The sequence below is a fragment of the Mustela lutreola genome, chromosome 5 (genome assembly GCF_030435805.1).
Source record: "Mustela lutreola isolate mMusLut2 chromosome 5, mMusLut2.pri, whole genome shotgun sequence".
Lineage (NCBI taxonomy): Eukaryota > Metazoa > Chordata > Mammalia > Carnivora > Mustelidae > Mustela > Mustela lutreola.
Genome location: NC_081294.1, coordinates 125,090,873 through 125,113,691, shown reverse-complemented (window position 1 = coordinate 125,113,691; position 22,819 = coordinate 125,090,873). Strand labels below are relative to the sequence as shown.

General features: G+C 34.6%; 1 protein-coding gene and 1 pseudogene across 1 annotated transcript in view; one reads left to right on the top strand and one right to left on the bottom strand.

The window, feature by feature from the left end:
- Positions 1-22,819, top strand: part of ST8SIA4 (ST8 alpha-N-acetyl-neuraminide alpha-2,8-sialyltransferase 4) — a 99,937-nt gene that overhangs the window by 15,361 nt on the left and 61,757 nt on the right. The window contains 1 exon segment of the mRNA XM_059175558.1: positions 2,395-2,652. Coding sequence (XP_059031541.1) covers positions 2,395-2,652 — 258 coding nt within the window.
- LOC131832747 (U2 spliceosomal RNA) lies at positions 9,550-9,701 on the bottom strand (annotated as a pseudogene).

The window sequence follows — 22,819 nt, the reverse complement described above, 5'->3', positions numbered from 1 at the left end:
ATGGTATTGTTTTTAGCACTCTGGAAATACAAGCTTACAATAAGAGCACTTCTGTAAATAATATCCAATCTCCAGTCTGGAGAGGGTTTTCCCAGATTGCTTCTAACTGGTATGTGTTTGGTCGCTGGAGAATGAGGTGGTCCCAGACTTTTGTAGGCAGGCTCATAGTTTCTTTGGCTATATAATTCCCTCAAAAACTTAGTAGGCTCCTGGGCCATTTCTTTATACTTCATTCCTGGGATAAGTAACTGCACTCAAAGATTTCACCTGAATAGTTCTTCAGTCTCTGACTCTCCCTGTTCTAGCCTAACCCTTTTCTCCCTTCCTTTTCCGCCCAACTTACTTGAATCTATAAACTCCGGTGGGAAGGCAATGACTCTTGCTCCTGGAATGACTCTGATCTATAGTTTTATTTCTTGCTAACTGGGGTATTAAAAACATTTTGGAGGTCTCAGTTTCCACACTTTCACACAGTCTACACACAGTTTACATACAGGCCATTTATTGCCAGAGACATTCCTACCTTCTGAGCCTGCAACTTGGCTGTTTCATTCCTGACTTTGCTTTTTTAGTGCCTTGCTAGAAGGGGCAACTAACATGAAACAGCATACAAACACTTTTTAACCATGTCTCCAAGAGCAACAGGCTTATTAGATATAGGATTTGACTTCCAAATTACTTCAGACAACCATTTTATCAAGTGCTTTGCTATATAATGCCAAGGTCGCTAGCTTTCTAACTAGCTATATCTTTATTTTCATTTTCTACCATCTAACTTAGCATTTACCTACTTGTTTATTCAACATCTCACATCTGTTACTGTTTTCTTTTTATCATGTGTGGGATAGGCTAAGCTTCCGTAACAAAAGAGGGTGATATTTTAAAATACTATAGTTCAAACAAGTTGGAAGTTTATTTCTCTCTTGTATAGCCATGCACATGATCTACTCATATCCCATGTAAGAAAACTCACATGACCAAACCCAGATGCACTTGGGTATGTAAATGGAAATTTTCTAGTTGAAGATTCATGTGCCTCAGTAAAACTTAGAAGATACAAATACTAAAAGAAAGACTGGAAGGAAGAACACTAAGGAACAATTAGCTATCTCTGCCAGGCATAGTGTGGTGTTCTGTCTATCCATTTTTTTCCCTCTAACATACCCATTTTTCTTCCTGGATTCTTGAGCTTCAAAGGAAACTTTCAGATCATATAGTTTTAACTCTTCTTCAAATAATTGTAATATACACATGATTTGGATTAATGTGTATAAACGTATTAGGAAATTTAATCCTTTTAATAGAATTAAGTGAGATATGATTCCAAACCACTTTGAGTTATTTCTGTTTACCTTAACTAGACAATATTAAACAAAACAAAATTATTATAGAGAATTAATTAAAGCTAGCAGAATATCTAGTTATGCAAAGCCAAATCATGGTATTTTCATTTTATTTAATAAACTAATTTTTCTTATTTTTTTTCTTCAAGTTTTTATTTAAATTTTTGTTAGTTAACGTATAGTATAATCCTGGTTTCAGGAGTAGAATTTAGTGATTCATCACTTAGATAATACCCAGTGCTCATCACAATCAGTGCCTTCCTTAATACCCATCACCCATTTAGCCCATCTCCTGCCCACCTTCCTTCCAGAAACCCTCAGTTTGTTCTTTATAGTTAAGAGTCTCTCTCTTTTTCTTTTTTTCTCTTCCCATATGTTCATCTGTTTTGTTTCTTAAATTCCACATAGGAGTGAAATCGTATGCTATTTGTCTTTCTCTGATGGATTTTGCTTAGCATAATATACTCTAGCTCCACCCACGTTGCTGCAAATAGCAAGATTTCATTCTTTTTGATGGTTGAGTGTATATATCACATCTCTTTATCCATTCTTTATCCATTCATCAGCTGATGGACATTTGGGCTCTTTCTATAATTTCACTATTTCTAACAGTGCTGCTATAAACTTTGGGGTGTATGGGAACCTATGAATCAGTATTTTTGTATCCTCTGGGTCAATACTTGGTCATGTGATTGTTGGGTTGTAAGATAGTTCTGTTTTTAATTTTTTGAGGAATTTCCATATTGTTTTCCACAGTGGCTATACCCAAATATATTTTCTGTATCTTTTTTCACTCTATAAATAGATGTATATACTATATACTATATATTATATTTATTTACCAATCGTTGAGAAACTCTATGCAAGTGATTTTTTAAGAACAAATTCAGTATCAGTAGAATCTATTTAATTGGTTGGTTTAAGTACCACCTTATAATTTAAGATTAATAATGTTCAGTTTACATTTTCTCATATCTTATTTTGTACATGATAGTACCATCTCTTGGATATGTTGTCATTAATGGAAAACTTTGCTTGTATTTCAATATAGGAAGAACATTCTTCGTTTCCTAGATGCGGAAAGAGATGTCTCAGTGGTCAAGAGCAGTTTTAAGCCTGGTGATGTCATACACTATGTGCTAGACAGGCGCAGGACATTAAATATTTCTCAGGATCTTCACAGCCTCCTACCTGAAGTCTCACCAATGAAAAATCGCAGATTTAAGACCTGTGCAGTTGTTGGAAATTCTGGCATTCTGCTAGATAGTGAATGTGGAAAGGAGATTGACAGTCACAACTTTGTAATAAGGTGAGCATTCTTCTGTTCCTAAGATTGTAGTTTCTTCCAAAATGTTTTACTGAGGTATAGAAAACTGACAGAAATGTATAATTCTAGTATAATTCTATATTAATGTTAAGGATTATTGAAAGTTCAAATACTTATTTATGTTAAGTTTTTCTGTGTAGTATCCAAATTTACGTTTACCCTGGGATATAAAATTAAAATTACTGTATCACTGAAAAGAAAGGAAATTATTGTATCTTATTATAGCAGTAAGATTCATAATAGCTTTTTTTTTTGGCCAAATGATAATTATATTAGAATTAATACACAGGAAAATTACTTTTATTAATGGTTTTTCTTTATGTCATTAATTTAATATTAATTCATTCACTAATATAGTTAATGGTTATTTATTAGTTAATTAATAGTTAATTTTTATATTGGTGAATGGATTAATTCATTCAATCCACTTAATTGATATTTTTAATCCTTTTTACATACAATAAATTATATTTGAACATTTCTGTGTAATGATGTAATAGATATAAGTAATTTTACCCTTTTAATGACAATTATTTATTAGATCCTAAGAATATGACAAGTTTATAAAGTTTTTAAAAAGTATATAAACAAGTTTACATTTTATATCTTGCACCAAATTGCCTGCATTAATCTTTATATGTGATATTTGTGTATGATAGTATATTTTGGTTTTTGCTTTTTCTCACATAACTAAACATATTTCATTGATGGTCAGCAGATGTTTGATGAGTCATGTGTTTGGTTAACTTTAGATGAACTGAAAGAAACAAAGCAATAGAAATGGGATTGTGATGACAACATAGATATTAGCTTTCCATTTCCAGTTCATGCATCGAGACATATGTTTTGACTTGTTTTAGTTCTTCGGGAAAATTTGCTGAATGAATGAAGTATGTATGTTGAATATGAAATGTTTCAATGTGAAGATAGACAGGAAGGTATACCAATTTGCTCTGTTGATGGTCTGGAGTCTTGAGGTTATGCTGGAAGTCAGCCTGTGAAAGTATAGATCTTGAATGAACTATTTGAAATATAGTCTTTAAAATAAATGTAATTAATTATATAAGTATTAACCATAAATAGGCAATTTTCTCCATAAAACAATAATAGCCATGAAAAATTATTATAATAGAACACTACCAGGTGAATAACAATGAATATAACTATGAACATTTTACTTTATTGTTTTACCTTTTCTCCGTTGGAAGCAGAATCAAAGATTGATTGTAGATCCAGCTGAGCCTTTATAAACCTGAACTCTTAAATTGATTGGACTGAGTTGTGGTTGGGGGAGAGGGTCTCTGTCAACATGTAGATGTACAAACAAAATTGTCTCTAAAAAGGAGGGAAATACTTAATTAGGGAATGACACTGGAAATGGAGGTAATGAGCTCCAAACATTGAAGACTGTGTGAAGATCGTTGTGAAGAAAAACTAAGGAAGGCTAGGATGCTTGGGTGGTTCAGTGGGTTAAATGGCTTTCAACTCAGGTCATGATCCCAGGGTCATAGGATGGAGTCCCACAGGCTCTCTGCTCAGCGGGGAGTCTGCTTCTCCCTCTACCTGCTATTCGCCCTGCTTGTGCTCTCTGTCTCTCTGACAAATTAAAAAATATATAATTTAAAAAAAAAAAACAAGGCTTCTAAAATTTCTGAAGAGACAAAATCAGAGGTCAGGAAAAATGAAGTAAAGATTTTACAGAAATAGAAATTAATTCCAATGTAAAGGAAAGAATTTTGAAGTTTAATACTGGATCTGCATGTGACTGACTCCTTGTTCTTATATCCCTCTAAGCTTTAACCCTGGGCTCTATATAGCTTAAACCTTGGTATCTATATATAACTTACTGGGTTCAGCCCCATTTCTGATTCTGAAATTAAGACTGTAGTCTTAATACTTCTGTCAGTCCACATAATTACACTTCTTTCTTATAATAAGAACAATTAAGACCTAGTATTTTAGTAACTTTGAAATACGTATTACAGTATTATTCACTATAATCACTATGTTATACATTATATCTCCAGAACTTTGTTATCTATCTGTTACAAGTCACTTACTGGTATTTGAGCAAATGGTATTTTGTTAAGAGAGGTACATCATGCCTGGACTGCGCCGATTAGTCTAGTGACCCCTCATGGATCAGGTTCATCTAGGTATTACATTCAACCTGACCTCTAACTTAATAAACTAAAGCATTACTTGTAGAGAAAATCTTCATTTCACATTAATTAAGCCTCATCTTTAGTTTTTTCAAAAGGACTTTATAGAAATAAAATATAATATAAATAGACTTTATAGAACTAAAATGCTGGGTTGTTTTTTTTTTTTTTTTGTATAATGATGTACAGTGCATTATTATATGCCAACAGTTACCTATTCTTCCAAGCAGTTGTAGTACTGTGGGAAGAGCGCATGGCATATATACGTGGCATATTGTCCTGTGAATATGATTTTGGAGAATGCTATTTTTAAGACCCCACATAAGTATTTCAAAATTATTCTGTGAAAAGTGCCTATTTGTGTGTTTGCACATATAATGGTAGCTATTCATAAATACAAACACACACACACACACACACACACCCACACCATGCATTTTTCTCTCCTAAAAAATAGATTCCTTTAGTGGCAGTTTGTATCATGAATTAATCAATTAAATTAAATGTTGGCTTCAGTGGGACATTATACAAAATAAAAGCTCTGGTCAATATGATATTTTAAGTAAGAGAAAGATAGAAAAATAAGTTAAAGCCTAGTTTAGATTCTCTAATAACTGATAAAATACTGAATTTATTTGTAAAATCTATGTGTATGTTTGCATTTTAAATATATATGTGTGTGTGTGTATTATATATGTGTGTATGCATTATATATATATATATATTATTTTTTTAATAACAATGAAATGTTCTTAAGTAACAGAGTCCACATTAAGCCATATACAATGTGTTTCTCTGACTTCACTCAGCAGAGTATCCTCCATCTCAATCCATGTTGTCACAGATGGCAGGAAGGGAAATATTATTTTAATATTATTCATTAGACCTACTTCTCTGGATATAGGCATTTTTAATTCTCTGAATCTGCCACCTGAAACCAGAGGAGACTATGACTTTCTTTTATGTGCTTCTGTATCCGTGGAGTTGGCACAGGCTGGGATCTATACAGAAAGAATGTTCTGTGGGATGTATAATTTTATCTCCAATATTCTCTTTTCCTGTCTGGGATAAGCTCTTCTTCTCTTCAAATAAAATCTGTATCTAGGGCATTTTTAAGAAAAGAGAAGTACAATTTTAGGCCTAATGATAGCTTTATTTTATTAATTAATAAAAAGAAGACATTCCAAACACTCAGTTGGCTACTGTTACACTTCTAACATTATTTTAATTTTGTGTATAGACCAAAGAAGGAAAAATATATGTGATTTTAAAATTGTGAAACATTCCTTTGTACTGGTATTTCTAGAACCAGGACATTGAGAGGCCTTCACAAATGATTCTCTCAAATTCTTCTCCCATCCAAGTGCCACATTAACTACAGTTCTACCTATTGAAATACATCTGTTTGGTATTATTCTTTCTGTCATTACATTAAATTATTTTCTCCAAAGGACTAGTAACTTACTACATTATTTCATTCATGCAACAAAACTTGATGGGTGCCAGGGGCGCCTGGGTAGCTCAGTCATTAGGCATTTGCCTTTGGCTCAGGTACTGATCACGGAGTGCTGTGATTGAGCCCTGCCATCGGGCTCCCTGCTTGGCGGGAAGCCTGCTTCTCCCTCTCCCACTGCCCCTGCTTGTGTTCCCTCTCTTGCTGTGTCTCCCTCTGTCAGATAAATAAATAAAATCTTAAAAGAAAAAAAAAACCCACAACTTTATGAGTGCCAACCATGGGCCAGTCATGAGTGGAATTCAATTACAGAATGATTATCTTCACATTACATTCCTTCTTGCAGGAGGCCTGTCTCTGAATAATCACTGAAATGAGAAGTCTCTAAAGACACATGGTAAAATCTAAAATATTTCATTGGCCAGCATTGGTACTTCAAATTATGCAGAATGATAGAAAATATTTGAAAGAGAGTATGAGGTATACTTCCTGTACTGAATGAGACTGTTCAAACTCAGAATTTTACATGAAGTCTTTGAAATATTCCAGAAGAACTCTAGATAGGTAACAAATCTTCGGATGTCACACACAGTACATTCTAAGAAGATACTGTAGGGCATGACAAGATATTAGTATAGTGCCATGAACTGTCTTGACAGCCTGACATACGCTAACCAGAACATACTGAACAGCTACATTACATACTTTACAGAATTAGCTAAGCCATATATAGACTCAATCACCTTACAAGATACAGAACAATATTCCAGTCACTCTAAAGAGCCTGTGACTTCTATAGTTGCACTGTAGGATATCCGGGCCTACTTTTACACTTGACAAACAATCTGTGGAATAGTTTGAATAGCACTTTCTCTGAGCCAGATTTCATTCCAGTCGCTCTTTTTAATATCCCATGAACAAGAAGAATATCACTAGACTCTTCATCACTACATTAAAAATTGGTAAGCATTAGAGAAATTATCCTATTGATATGAATGTATATATTTTGTATTTGGGAGGCTTGACATATGCTCACTGTTGGAGAGAGAAAATCAGTGCTACATAGGAAAAGCCTTACCCAGTATAGAGTTCAAGTCCAAGCAGAGTTCACAGTAATGTTATTCATTGAAGTTGGACTTCTTTCTGTGCTTTACTTCACTAATTTAGAAACTGAGATTATTGTGTAAACTACATCTCTTCATCTAAACGTCATCCACAATTCCCCTACTCACAGAGTCCACAAGTGATAGAATTGCTCTACAAAATATCTGTCCTGTTTATTCCACATGGACATACCTAAAAGTATGCTGTAGAATTTCAAGAATTTAGAGTTTAGAAGACAATATATATCATTTCCATATCATCATAGACAAAGGAAAATAGGTTTAGAAAGCTACTTTTAAACAAAAACAATTTGTTTAAAAGTATCCTTTAAATCTTTTTTTAAACTTTGTATAGTTGTAAAATTATTATAACAGTGTATATCTTAACACCAAGCCGTGAAAATTGTTTTGGACTTTGGAAAACAATATTTAAAGTGCTTTTAAATTTTCCTGAAGTTATTTTTCAATTTTTTTTCAGATAATTTACTCCCATGTGAATTTATGTTATAATACATTCTAATATTTGTGCGGTCTATGCTCAAGAATTTTATAAGTTTAGCAATAGTGATTTTTTTAATGACAAAAATATTCAGGTATTTCTTAATATTGATAATGAGAGATGATGGAGAACAAACCCTCATTCTATCTTCCGTAATCTTCTCAACCCCACTTTGGTGTGGGGAAATGATTGTGCGTACTTTCCTTTTTCCTTTTTCTGGGTTATCTGGTGATTGTAGGAAATGTCAGGCAACTCATCTTTACTTGTTTTTCATAGAAGAGAGGCTATGTCCACTTTGATAAAAGTAAACTTGGTCCGCCTCTGTACTACCTTTGACATTATGTGGAATCTTCTGAGGAAGGAATTCATTAACAGTTGCAACTGGTAACTGTTATTTTTTAACCATCATCTGGGGCTCCTCACTGTGCTTAAAGAGAGGTACTAGGAATCACAAGTATGACTTAAGTGATAAAGAAATGGTTAACTAAGAACTATAAAACACATTTTCTGTTTGGGCTAGTTGGAATTCCAAATTTAATTTTGTTCATTTATTCTTTTCTTTATACCTCCTTTTTCTTTTTCTTTCTTTTTTTTTTTTTTTAAATTTATTTATTTGACAGACAGACAGAGTAGGCAGAGAGGCAGGCAGAGAGGGAGGGGGAGGCAGGCTCCTTGCTGAGCAGAGAGCCTGATGCGGGGCTCGATCCCAGGACTCTGGGATCATGACCTGGGCCGAAGGCAGAGGCTTAACCCACTGAGCCACCCAGGCGCCCCTACCTCCTTTTTCTCTGTGCTATCCTGTCCCCATCTTCCCTCTCGCCTACATCACCATCTTCTGTTTGCTTGGTTTCTCCTTTCTTGGTCATCATCCTTAGTTCCTGCCATGGTTGACCAGCTCCCTCCTAATTTCCTTTTTGGTTCATATATTTTTTTCTAAAAATACAAAACTAGCAATGAGAGATCAATTAAAATTATCTACCTACCTATGTTTGTATATATGTTTATATAAGTAAATCTGGCTACTCAAATTGTAATTCTGAACTGCCAGTGTTGGTATCACCTGGAAGCTTGTTAAAAATACAGAATCTTAGAACTTGTACCAGACCTGCTGAATCAGAATGTGCATTTGATCACAGTGCTCAGGTGCTCGCTTCGGCAGCACATATACTAAAATTGGAATGATCACAGTGCTCATGTGATTTTTACATGTATTAAGTTTGGAGATGTATTGGACATCTCTGTATATGTGGACACTAAGCTCTAGGCAAGCTGGAAGTCCCAGTATGTTTATTTAACCTGTGTCTTCAGGATCTAGCACCAAAATTGATATGTTGAGGTCTATGCTATTTATTTACAGAGTGAACAAATTAATGTAGGACTTAAGAAAAATGTGATTTGTGTGCATGTATTATTATATACTGAATTTCAAAAGTAATATGTAAGAGGAGTCATATATAAGTAAAGGTCATTTAAACCCTTACAACTAAAAAGAAAATACAAAAATATGAAGAGCAGTATGGTGAAATGCCCTAAATACTGAGAGTCAAAGAGCTGGGTTCCTGGTAGTTAATAGAAGCATAATATTGGATAAATACCTAAACATCATTTTTCCACTGTCCAGTGATGATGATAATATAGGCCTATTATTTAAAAATGTTTTTCTAAGTGTTAGTTGGAAAATATAGTAAAGAAATGCATAAACTATAAAGCTTAATATGTTACTAATACACATATTGTTTAAGTGTCATAGTTGAAAATTAAATTTGTCACTACATTTCCTACACTTGATCTTAGCCAAAAGGCCGAGAAGCGATTGTCACTACATTTCCTAATAGCCATGGCCATTGACTAGAAAAATAAATTCTCACTGTCTGATATGAACAAGAAGTATACTTTCTCCAAATTTATCAAATATGTATAGAGTTGACACTGAATAACATAAAGAAAATATGGAATGCAAAGAGACAGGAATTCTTCTCAGATAGGAGTGTCTGTAAAATCTGAGTTTGTATTATTAGGAACAACTGTAGTAAAGACATACATTTCTTCAGGAAACTAAAGCAATAAGATAAAAATGTTTATTATTTTATGATTATCTAGCTTCCTAAAAGAAGGGATAATATGTTTTAAAAAAGAAAAAGATGGAGGAATTGACTTGACTGATACAGTGCATTTTATGACTCAATCAATTCTTGATTCTCCACCAGTGGGTAATTTAGGGCAAACTTTAAATCATCCTCTTGACCTATGAATGCTAATTCGTATAGCAAAATAGACTCTTTCTGGGAAAGAAAAAAATATTTCTGCTTTTCAGTGTGTTCATAAAAATGACCTTGATTGTTTCCTCTTCACTATCCCAGAGAACATTTGTCCTTAACTCAAATGTTAACTATAAACAGTGAAGTTTCTAGTAGTGAGCCAGATCCAAGGCATTAGAAAGATTTTTAAAAGTTTGTTTTGATTAAAATACCCATTTACTACTTTAGGGATAGTTCCATTGCATATGCGATATTCACTCCATTTAATTTCTTCCATGTTTTTACTTAATATTTATTCACATTTTGAATTTATGAAATTTTATAGCTTATATAAAACTACCTTTGTGATTTCCATTGATATTAATCATAAAATCTTTTTTCTAAGGAAAAATCAGAATTCCCATTTTATTATAATTATTTATAATTTCTTATTATTTTTAAAATTTAACTTAAAGCCAAATATGGACTTCATTATGGATTGTGATCTGAAGTAAAGCTCTAACTTTTTTCCCCCAGTCATATAATTCCTTGGATGAGAAGATTTTTTTTTTAAGATTTTATTTATTTATATGACAGAGAGAGAGATCACAAGTAGGCAGAGAGGCAGGCAGAGAGAGAGAGAGAGGAGGAAGCAGGCTCCCTGCTGAGCAGGGAGCCCGATGTGGGACTTGATCCCAGGACCCTGAGATCATGACCTGAGCTGAAGACAGAGGCTTAATCCACTGAGCCACCCAGGTGCCACCAGATGAGAAGATTTTATCTAGAAGAGATTTTTTTTTAATGGAAATAAGTGTTAACTATTTTAAATTTTAGAACATTGTCTTAAAATGCTTATCTCATTCTCTAAAAATTCATTATTTTAAAAAATTACAATTTCTCATCTAGCAAATCTAGCAAGGATTTTAAATTAAAACTCTTAATATTAAGTGCAAACTTGTGTTGATATTGGCATTCCCGTGAAATGCTTTCAGTTGTGTAAATTGATGTAACTATTCCAAAAATCAGGTTGATAATGTCTACCAACCTTACAAGTAGTGTATTTCTTTATTCACTAACTCCAGTTCTAGGAATCTATCCAAACATGAACAGTTGCTTATGTTTCAAAGCATTTTATAAGCATGACAAATAAAAATAAGTAAATAATTGTACATCTGGATGATTTGTCATTCAACAAGTGGAAAAGAGGGATCTAAGGCAAAGAGACCAGTAAGCATAAAGGTAAATAATTTCCCTGGTCTTGGGATAGATAGAGTTTGGGATCAGTCTACTCTGAGGTTCATAATGAGAAACAGTATGGAAGGGGAAATGTCAAGGTATGTTGAAAATTACATGATGAAGAATCAATACGCCCTGTTAAGGATTTACAATGTATCCTATAGTCCAAGCAAGGCCCTTTGAGTTTGTAGGCTTGTTTATTCTTGTTGGGGTTTTAAAGGACCATGATAATATATAAATAAAAGGAAAAAAAAACAGGAAGAGCACTCAATAAGGAAGATACTAGATGAGGCAAAATGTGATGAAATCCATCTCATAGGACAGAGTAAGATGATAAACTAAGCTTAGATGCTATAACTCATATTAATGTATAATGTTGTGGGAATTATCATTTCCTGACATCGGTTGAGCATTACCAAATGGTCAGGTGATCAGTCCTCCCACAGATCTTTTTCTAAATAAGGCTTCAGTTTTGGGTTTAAAGTATTTGCTATTTTTCAACAAAGTCATCTGTAAATAGATATACAGGCAAAGTATCTACCCCAAAATTAAATAGAAAGTTTTCAGTACCTCTTATTTCAGTGATAAATAGCATAACTTTGATCTTTCTTATAATTTATTAACTAACTCCTTCAGTCTTTTATCCATCTACTTATGAGGAATGGGAGCTGCAAAAATGAAAAGCAAGTCTCTAAGTTTGAAATGATCATGGTCTAGTGAAGGAGATAAAGTAATGACTAATAATAACATTGCAAATTGCTTTATTAGAGTTGTACAGAGAAGTAAGACTAGTAATGAGGTGGAGAGGAGACATAAACTGGATTCAAGATGATTTCCTGAGAGAAGCAGCACTTGAGTTGACTGAGAAAGTAAATATAGAATGGAGGGAAAAGTTAGTGAGACCAAATCCAAACTGTATCCATTACACACGAAGGGGCCAGAGCGTAGAAGAAAGTAGCTTTTCCAGTCTGCAGGTGGTTTCAGCATTCTGGAATAGAAGGTTGTGTGGGCCAATGGAACCAGGTGAGGCTGGAGTACGAGACTGGGAGACAGGTAACACAGGGTGCGTGGTGCCTTGCTAAGGAAATTGGGCTCATTTTGCCCACAGTCTGGTCTGTAAAGCGACTCTGTAGAGGAATGACATGACCCAACTTAAATTTCAGGAAGATTTCTAGGTGAAAGGTAAATTAAGAAGGGAATAAAGATGGTACGACTGGAAGCCCTCTTTAAAGGTGGAGATAATGAGGGGGCAGAGTAAGATAGAGACAGTGTAGGAGTAGAGTAGAAGGCAAATGGAGAAAATAAAGAAATAATATGAATTGTGTAATAGCTGGAAAAGGCAAATGGTAGTAAACACGAATGTGCTCCATTTTAAAACGTGACATTTTTTGGATACCAGAAAAATAAATCTTAAAGAAACCTAACTGGTTCTCATTGGTCCTTTGAATTAGTTAAGCTTAGGTTAACAAACTCTATTTGTTCAAAGAACAGAGAGCTTGAATGACTTTCCTGAGTATACATAGTAAGTTGGGAAAGGAAGCAACAGTAGAGCTTTTTCCACTCCTTCTCAAAGTTTAATATTTTATTTTTAAATAAAGATTGGAAACACATATTTTTCAATTAGAAATAATAGTTTGTGCTGAACTAGATCAAGAGGTTTTTAGTTGTATATTTACTCTGAAATAAGACCAGTGAGAGATTGTCTTTATTAGGGTACATTTCAAATTTTGATGACTTAGCATGTAAAGCAGAATAGGAATGCCAGAATAGGTGCTGGGATGACTCAGTTAATAAGGCAGCTGCCTTCAGCTCAGCTCATGATCCCAGGGTCCTGGGATCGAACCCCGCATTGGGCTCCCTGCTGGGCGGAGAGTATGCTTCTCCCTCTCCCTCTACGTGCCTCTCTGCCTATTTGTGCTCTCTCTCTATCTCCCTGTCAAATAAATAATCTTGAAAAAAGAAAAGAATAGGAATGCCATTATAATGTCTGATATCCCACAATGGCATTAGCCATTCTTCAAAGTAGGTTAAAAAACAGATCAAACATATAAAACCACACACACACTTAATAGTAACTATATGAGGTGATGCATATGTTAATAATCCTTGTTCTGGCAGGTATTTCGCAATATATACATACACCAAATCATCATGTTGTATACATTCAACCTACACAATATTATGTGTCAACTATATCTTAATAAAAGTGGACAAAAAACCAAGAAATAAAAAATAAACACTGACTTTATAGTGTTTAACAGTTTCTCCAGTTGTGACCTACGGACCATCTTGTGGAAAATTCTTTTCTTTTAATATTTGCTTGTTGGGGGACCCAGGTGGCTCAGTCAGTTAAGCATTCAACTCTTTTTTTTTTTTTTTTTTTTAAGATTTTATTTATTTATTTGACAGACAGAGATCACAGTAGGCAGAGAGGCAGGCAGAGAGAGAGGAGGAAGCATGCTCCCTGCTGAGCAGACAGCCTGATGCAGGGCTCTATCCCAGGACCCTGAGATCATGACCTGAACCGAAGGCAGAGGCTTTAACCCACTGAGCCACCCAGGCATCCCTAAGCGTTCAACCCTTCAAGTCATGATCTTGGGTCCTGGAATTGAGCCCTGCGTTGCTCAGCACACAGTCTGCTTGAGTTCTCTCTCCCTCTCCTGCTGCCCCTGCCCCGACTCTCTCCCTCTCTCTCAAATAAATAAAATCTTAAAAAAAAAAGTCTATTCACTGTGTGCCAAAAGTATGCCAGAATATTCTAAGTCCAGATAAGTGAGGGGGAGACTGAGATCTTTTGTTTCAAGGGAATTCACACTTTAATCAAGTGAGATAAATCTTTAAATCAGGTGGATCTGATTTCAAGTTCCAGCTTTTCCATTTAATATATATATATTCAACTTTAACTGATTTATTTACTTCTCCAAGACATGGTTTCTTCACATTTAATATGAAGAAAATAGTCCTCACCTTCTATTTTTTGTGGGTATAGAAATAAAATGAGATGTGTGAAACTGACTAATATAAACCCAAGTACAAATTATTTATTCAATAAATGTAAATTTCTCTTCCTTCTGATGGTTTAAGATTAATGTATTTGTAGTATATTCACGGTATGAAATTATATCTGTGACCTAGGTCACAGAAGATGTAAATATTTGCCGTTAAATGGTCATTGTTGCTAAGCAGTTACGTTTTCTCCCATGAAGTATAATTAAAATAATACTCATTTGAGAGTTCAGAAACCTGGATCCTCCTGCGGACATTGGCTCTAAATATAGCTGTGTGACTTTGAACAAGTAATATAAATCACTTTGGGTTTCAGGTTCCCAATATGCCAAATGAGGCAGTTGAACTATATGGTCTCATAAATTTCTTTCTGGCTCTGAAACTCTATGACTCTATTTTCTTATGATTCAGTAGACACCTTTGGAATAGGTCCTGTCAACTTGCAGAGTTGTTTCAATTTTTTTTCCTTCTGTTGCCATATTTTGTGAATAAATTTCCTTCTCATCAGTTCATTTTGTAGAAATAACATTTTCTACTTAATACTGCATCCTGTAGTCTGGCTTTTGTTTCCTTTGGTCCAGGAGTGTTGCCTTTCCTCCTGATGATTGCAAGCAAATGTTAAGCCTCAAAATCAGGAGAAGAGTATCACTTCTTAGCAAAAGAAAAACAAAACCAAGTTTTAATGATTCATATGGATTTTTGTAAATGTGATGATGTCAGGACCTTGGGAAGTCATGGTACATAAAGAATAAATAAAGAAGAACCAGTAAATATGAGTATTATCAAAAGGGAGAGAGAAGCTGTTTTACATCGACATCATTTAGTATAGTTTTGGGGAAAGGACCCTGACGTTTTTCTAAGAGATTAAGACCTTCCACTTCCCAAATCTACTTTACTGGCATCCACCAGAGTTCTTGGAACCACAAAATCTTTTCGGTATATTGACTTATGCCATTACTGGAAATATTTTTTTTATATATATTTTTTTAGAATATTAGCAGTCAGTATAGTACTAAATGTTAACAGTGATTACCTTTTAGAGGGAGACTTAAAAGTGTTTCATGTTTGTATTAGCTTAATTTCTGTTTTTGGTAGTGATTGTGTGTGTGTGTGTGTGTGTGTGTGTGTGTATCCATTTCCCCACGCAATGGACATAAGAACTGTTTTTAAATTGGGAAAAAAACCAGTTTTACTTTCAAAAAATTTTAAAAAATTTAAAAAAATGTTAAAAATCTGGAGTATAGTTGGGAAAGGTAGTATACTGGGAGTTTGAAGAGTTGAACTCATGTTCCAGCTGTAAGACTACCCGAGTGATTTTGAGCATGAAGTGTGTGTGTGTGTGTGTGTGTGTGTGTGTATTTTTTAAACAATACATAAAACCTCAACTTACAGAGTTTTGTAGTCTGTAGTTTTTTTTTTTTTTTTAATTTTTTATTTTTTATAAACATATATTTTTATCCCCTGGGGTACAGGTCTGTGAATCACCAGGCTTACACACTTCACAGCACTCACCAAATCACATACCCTCCCCAATGTCCATAATCCCACCCCCTTCTCCCAAACCCCCTCCCCCCGGCAACCTCAGTTTGTTTTGTGAGATTAAGAGTCACTTATGGTTTGTCTCCCTCCCAATCCCATCTTGTTTCATTTATTCTTCTTCTACCCACTTAAGCCTCCATGTTGCATCACCACTTCCTCATATCAGGGAGATCATATGATAGTTGTCTTTCTCTGCTTGACTTATTTCGCTAAGCATGATACGCTCTAGTTCCATCCATGTTGTTGCAAATGGCAAGATTTCATTTCTTTTGATGGCTGCATAGTATTCCATTGTGTATATATACCACATCTTCTTGATCCATTCATCTGTTGATGGACATCTAGGTTCTTTCCATAGTTTGGCTATTGTGGACATTGCAGCTATAAACATTCGGGTGCATGTGTCCCTTTGGATCACTACATTTGTATCTTTAGGGTAAATACCCAATAGTGCAATTGCTGGGTCATAGGGCAGTTCTATTTTCTTTTTTTTTTTTTTTTTTTATTTTTTTTATTTTTTATAAACATATATTTTTTATATACATATATTTTTATCCCCAGGTCTGTGAATCACCAGGTTTACACACTTCACAGCACTCACCAAATCACATACCCTCCCCAATGTCCATAATCCCACCCCCTTCTCCCCAACCCCCTCCCCCCGGCAACCCTCAGTTTGTTTTGTGAGATTAAGAGTCACTTATGGTTTGTCTCCCTCCCAATCCCATCTTGTTTCATTTATTCTTCTACCCACTTAAGCCTCCATGTTGCATCACCACTTCCTCATATCAGGGAGATCATATGATAGTTGTCTTTCTCTGCTTGACTTATTTCGCTAAGCATGATACGCTCTAGTTCCATCCATGTTGTCGCAAATGGCAAGATTTCATTTCTTTTGATGGCTGCATAGTATTCCATTGTGTATATATACCACATCTTCTTGATCCATTCATCTGTTGATGGACATCTAGGTTCTTTCCATAGTTTGGCTATTGTGGACATTGCAGCTATAAACATTCGGGTGCATGTGTCCCTTTGGATCACTACATTTGTATCTTTAGGGTAAATACCCAATAGTGCAATTGCTGGGTCATAGGGCAGTTCTATTTTCAACATTTTGAGGAACCTCCATGCTGTTTTCCAGAGTGGCTGCACCAGCTTGCATTCCCACCAACAGTGTAGGAGGGTTCCCCTTTCTCCGCATCCTCGCCAGCATCTGTCATTTCCTGACTTGTTGATTTTAGCCATTCTGACTGGTGTGAGGTGATATCTCATTGTGGTTTTGATTTGTATTTCCCTGATGCCGAGTGATATGGAGCACTTTTTCATGTGTCTGTTGGCCATCTGGATGTCTTCTTTGCAGAAATGTCTGTTCATGTCTTCTGCCCATTTCTTGATTGGATTATTTGTTCTTTGGGTGTTGAGTTTGCTAAGTTCTTTATAGATTCTGGACACTAGTCCTTTATCTGATATGTCATTTGCAAATATCTTCTCCCATTCTGTCAGTTGTCTTTTGATTTTGTTAACTGTTTCCTTTGCTGTGCAAAAGCTTTTGATCTTGATGAAATCCCAGTAGTTCATTTTTTCCCTTGCTTCCCTTGCCTTTTGCGTTGTTCCTAGGAAGATGTTGCTGCGGCAGAGGTCGAAGAGGTTGCTGCCCGTGTTCTCCTCAAGGATTTTGATGGATTCCTTTCGTACATTGAGGTCCTTCATCCATTTTGAGTCTATTTTTGTGTGTGGTGTAAGGAAATGGTCCAATTTCATTTTTCTGCATGTGGCTGTCCAGTTTTCCCAGCACCATTTATTGAAAAGGCTTTCTTTTTTCCATTGGACATTCTTTCCTGCTTTGTCGAAGATTAGTTGACCATAGATTTGAGGGTCTATTTCTGGGCTCTCTATTCTGTTCCATTGATCTATGTGTCTGTTTTTGTGCCAGTACCATGCTGTCTTGATGATGACAGCTTTGTAATAGAGCTTGAAGTCCGGAATTGTGATGCCACCAACGTTGGCTTTCTTTTTCAATATCCCTTTGGCTATTCGAGGTCTTTTCTGGTTCCATATAAATTTTAGAATTATTTGTTCCATTTCTTTGAAAAAGATGGATGGTACTTTGATAGGAATTGCATTAAATGTGTAGATTGCTTTAGGTAGCATAGACATTTTCACAATATTTATTCTTCCAATCCAGGAGCATGGAACATTTTTCCATTTCTTTGTGTCTTCCTCAATTTCTTTCATGAGTACTCCAAAACTGCTAGAACTTATACAGGAATTCAGTAAAGTGTCAGGATATAAAATCAATGCACAGAAATCAGTTGCATTTCTCTACACCAACAGCAAGACAGAAGAAAGAGATATTAAGGAGTCAATCCCATTTACAATTGCATCCAAAACCATAAGATACCTAGGAATAAACCTAACCAAAGAGACACAGAATCTATACTCAGAAAACTATAAAGTACTCATGAAAGAAATTGTAGTCTGTAGTTTTGAGTGTTTTCTCATTAATGACAAGCATAGTATATGTGTGTACATGTGTGTGTAAAAGAGAGAATATATGTTTTGGATAATCAGAATCATTTGAAACTTTGATATTGTGCTATAAATTTTGGATTCATGTTGTTTTGTTTCATTTACCTCAGTTTTATTTGTACCTTCCTGTTTGTTTATTTATTTATTGAAGTACAGTTGACACATAACATTACATTAATTTCAAGTGTTCAGCATAGTGATTCAACAAGTTTATACATTATGCTATGCTCACCACAAGTGTGACGTTCTTTTGTATTTGCAGTATGTTAGATTCAAGGTTGGGTTTAAATCCCAGCTTGAAGATGTGTAAACTGAAGGTTTTTCCTCCTCATTTGTAAAACATGATTACATATAGCATTATTATATGAATGTTCTGTAAAATTTGAATAACTTATATATAAATGATATACGACAAAAGGCAATAACTGATAGCTCTTATATTTAATGAATTAAATAGATTATCAGATTGAACAACATGTCAGAAGCACGGTGATCTAATAAAAACCTGAGAATGATTTTTTTTTTAAAGATTTTATTTATTTATTTGACAGAGAGAGATCACAAGTAGGCAGAGAGGCAGGCAGAGAGAGAGGAGGAAGCAGGCTCCCTGCCGAGCAGAGAGCCTGATGCGGGACTCGATCCCAGGACCCTGAGATCATGACCTGAGCCGAAGGCAGCGGCCCAACCCACTGAGCCACCCAGGCGCCCCGAGAATGATTTTTTTTACTGTGACTCATCACTTGTTCAGGAACGAAGTTCAAACTTAGAGTCCCATAATTATTTTTTGAGTTCTAGTGTCATCTTTGGCATAAATGGGTGGCTCTTAAATATGATGATTTAAAAAAATAAAAACAGTTATTTGAAGTTTAAAAATATAAACAGTAGTTCCATTAATTTGTCACATTATTTCAACAAATATTATTTTATTCGACAAACAGTTGTCAAGCAGTCATTAGACGCCAATATCCTGAGGGACTGCCGTAGATATTAGGGGAAATAAAGATACATTACATGGTCTGTTCTATTAGGAATTTGCAGTCTGGTGGAGGAGATAGAGGGGTAAGAAAGTAGCACTGTTACTGTAAACATAGAGCTAAGAACAAAGTATTGCTGCCAGTGAAACAGAAGGAATTAATTATAAAAATGAATGGAACTGAGTTTTAAGATAGTTCTATGTGGAACAGGAACAATAATTCCCTTTCCAAGAATGTTGTATATTTATGGATATTCTTGTCATTATTCTTTTTGCACATCGTCTTATCAAAGTATTGTGTCAATGTGCTTTTTGTGCCTTTTAGTTTCAATGATCAGGATCATTAATAATAATCCTTAGCTTTTTAACATGACTATATGCATATCTTGGCCCTCACTTCAATTTTTCAAATTCCCCAGGTGTGACTTTCTATATGTAACTTGGAAGAGAACTATTAATATTGGTATGCTTAATTTGGAACCTTTTCTGTTTATGATATTTCTGATCTATTCTTTAGTTATCTGATGAAGATATTTCTAAGTCTTGGGCAATTTTAATGCATAATAGACTTTTAAGCTTGCCTCAGTATTTTACGTTAAAAAGCAGAACACTATTTGGTTAAGGGAGAACTGGGAGTTTCATTTTTACAAACCACAAACTGAAAGTTGTTATGTATTAATAAAGGAGGAGGAATCCTAACAATTGGAAGAACAATAAACACTGTAGTTTCTTGTTTCCACTAATCCCCATGTGCTAACTCTTCTGAGTAAATTCTGACTTAGAGTTGTTTTAAAAAATCAGAATGAAAAAAACACTATAACTTTAGAACTTCTCCAGTCTTCCTAACTTGTTTTGAATGACAATGGCTTTGCTTACAGGAAACATCAGTTACCTAAAATAGGTACATCAGTGGAACAGATCACCTTTCTTGTTTCAGGTTAAATAATTCCAACTTAAAATGCTGATTTTTATTTCAATATTGGTCTGTTTTAACTAGCATGATTTCTAACAGTTAATATTTTAACAGTTACAGTTGAAATCCAGTTTTCAGCTTAACACATACTTATTAGTACCGCACCTTTTGTTTTCCTTAGCTCAACTGTAAAACATACACTATATCATATTTCTACTGAAACATCTTTAACATGTGTAACACAACTAACATGTTAAAAATAAAGATTGAAGTGATTGTACGGTATCAGGAGATTTGGTGCGGAGTTCACAAACTGACAGCCTGAGGGCCCAGTCTAGATTCTTTGGTGTGTATCATCACACCAAAAGAAGAGTCATTAAATGGTGAAATAGTCAAGCAAAATTGCCCATTTTCCAGAGTTGGGTTAACCTCTGACTTAGCACTGTGTGTGTTCAGGTTCTAGTTTAGAGCATCAGCAGTGTTCTTAAAAGACTGAGAGATCAAATACCCCATACACAGGTAACCAGGTCACATACACAGAATACAAAGAGTAACTCTCATTATTATTATGGTGGCTCTACTAATTTCATTAAAGGTGTGAACCCAATGAAGCACCTAAATATGATGATAGCTTTTCCTGTCTGGTAGAAAAAAGATACGAGTAAATACTTTAGAACAATGCAGTGGTCTTGGAGAGGGAGGTCATTTCAGGCAGAGACATGATCATAAATAAAAGACATAGACAAGACATAGACTACATGGAGTGGTCTGTAGCCACTCAGATCTAATATAGGCAGTGGGCTTGCGGAAAGAAAATTATGAAAAGTAAGGGTAGGGACAAGTTATGAAAGCCCTGGACTGATATCACTAAAGATTTTTTGATTAGTATGACAGTGTGATCAAATGTGCATTTTATATTGCGTGGAGCACTGGGTGTGGTACATAAACAATGAATTCTGTTATGCTGAAAAGAAATTAAAAAAAAAAACTAATGATGTACTACGTGTTAGCTAATTGAATTTACATTAAACAATTTAACAATTTTTTTTTAATTTTAAAAATGTGCATTTTAACAAGATGATAACATCTTTGAAGCAGAATAATATGGAGTCTGTGTTAAAGAACTGGTTAAAGCAGTGTTTTTCAATTCTATTTAATAAAGATGCGTAGTAAGAAATAGAGCTTACATCATGTTATACTCCTACTACAGCTTCCATTGCTATTACTATTATACCACACACACACACACACACACTTCAACAAATCTTCATAAAATTATGTGTCGGAAACACTGTTGTTTTCAATTATAATCCATTCTGTTCTTTCTCATTCTTTAAAAATTGCTGATCAGTGACCCTAAATACAATTCATGATCCACCTGTGGGTCTTTCTAGTAGTTTGAAAATAATTAACAAATTGTTGCAACAATAGTTGAAAGAGACATAGTTGTACATAAGCTAAGTTGAGAAAATATCAATGGGAATAGAAAAAAATATATTCAGGAGAGATCTTCTGAAAGGAACTTTTTGAATCAGATGTGGAGGATAAAACAATTATGGAGATGAAGGTCTTTCAGCCAAGTCAGAATGTGACTTTCTACTAAAATAGAGTGTGAGGGGCGCCTGGGTGGCTCCGTCAGTAAGTGTCTGCCTTTGGCTCAGGTCATGATCCCAGCGTCTTGGGATGGAGCCCCGCATCAGGCTCCCTTCTCCGAGGGAAGCCTGCTGCTTCTCACATTCCCTGCCTGTGTTCCCTCTCTCTCTGTGTCTCTCTCTGTCAAACAAATAAATAGAATCTTTTAAAAAATAATTAAAATAAAATTAAAATAAATAAAGTATGAGAAAGTTCTACTTAGAATAAATATGATTTAATGAATGTGAAGGTGCCTTGTCCTATTCTGTTATATCAGGAAATAAAACATTCATTTTTATTCATTCATAATTTGACAATACTTCTGTATACTTGATTGGTACCAGAATGCCTAAATCCTCTGAGCATTATACCAACTGTCTTTCCAGGACCAAGTGTTGAATAAATCATATGTACTAATTAGAAATAATTTTCAACCTTTGGTTATACTTTCAAAAAAAGGAAAGGAAAAAATACATTCATAATTTATAATGACAAATCAAAATATTTTTTTTATTTTCTTAAATGAGAAAATTAAATGTCAAAGCTCTGTTGCTGTGACAAATTTGATAGTGTAATCACTAAAAGTTCAAAAACTCAGATGTATTTACCAAGCTACTGAAATGACCATAATGTATATTGTTTATTAACACCATGAAGTGCAAAGAGAAAAAGTTAATGGTTTTTCTGCCATGGTTTTCAGGTGTGAATGGTGAAAATATCAGCCATAATATTTCATGAATCCTGTTTGTTTCTTTTTAATGCACAACATGTTTTTAAGGACATAATTTCATGCTGAATCAGTTCTTTCCTCTGTAAAACAATAGTAGAGTGGCCCAGTTCCCCTGATTATGACAAGAGTTCTCT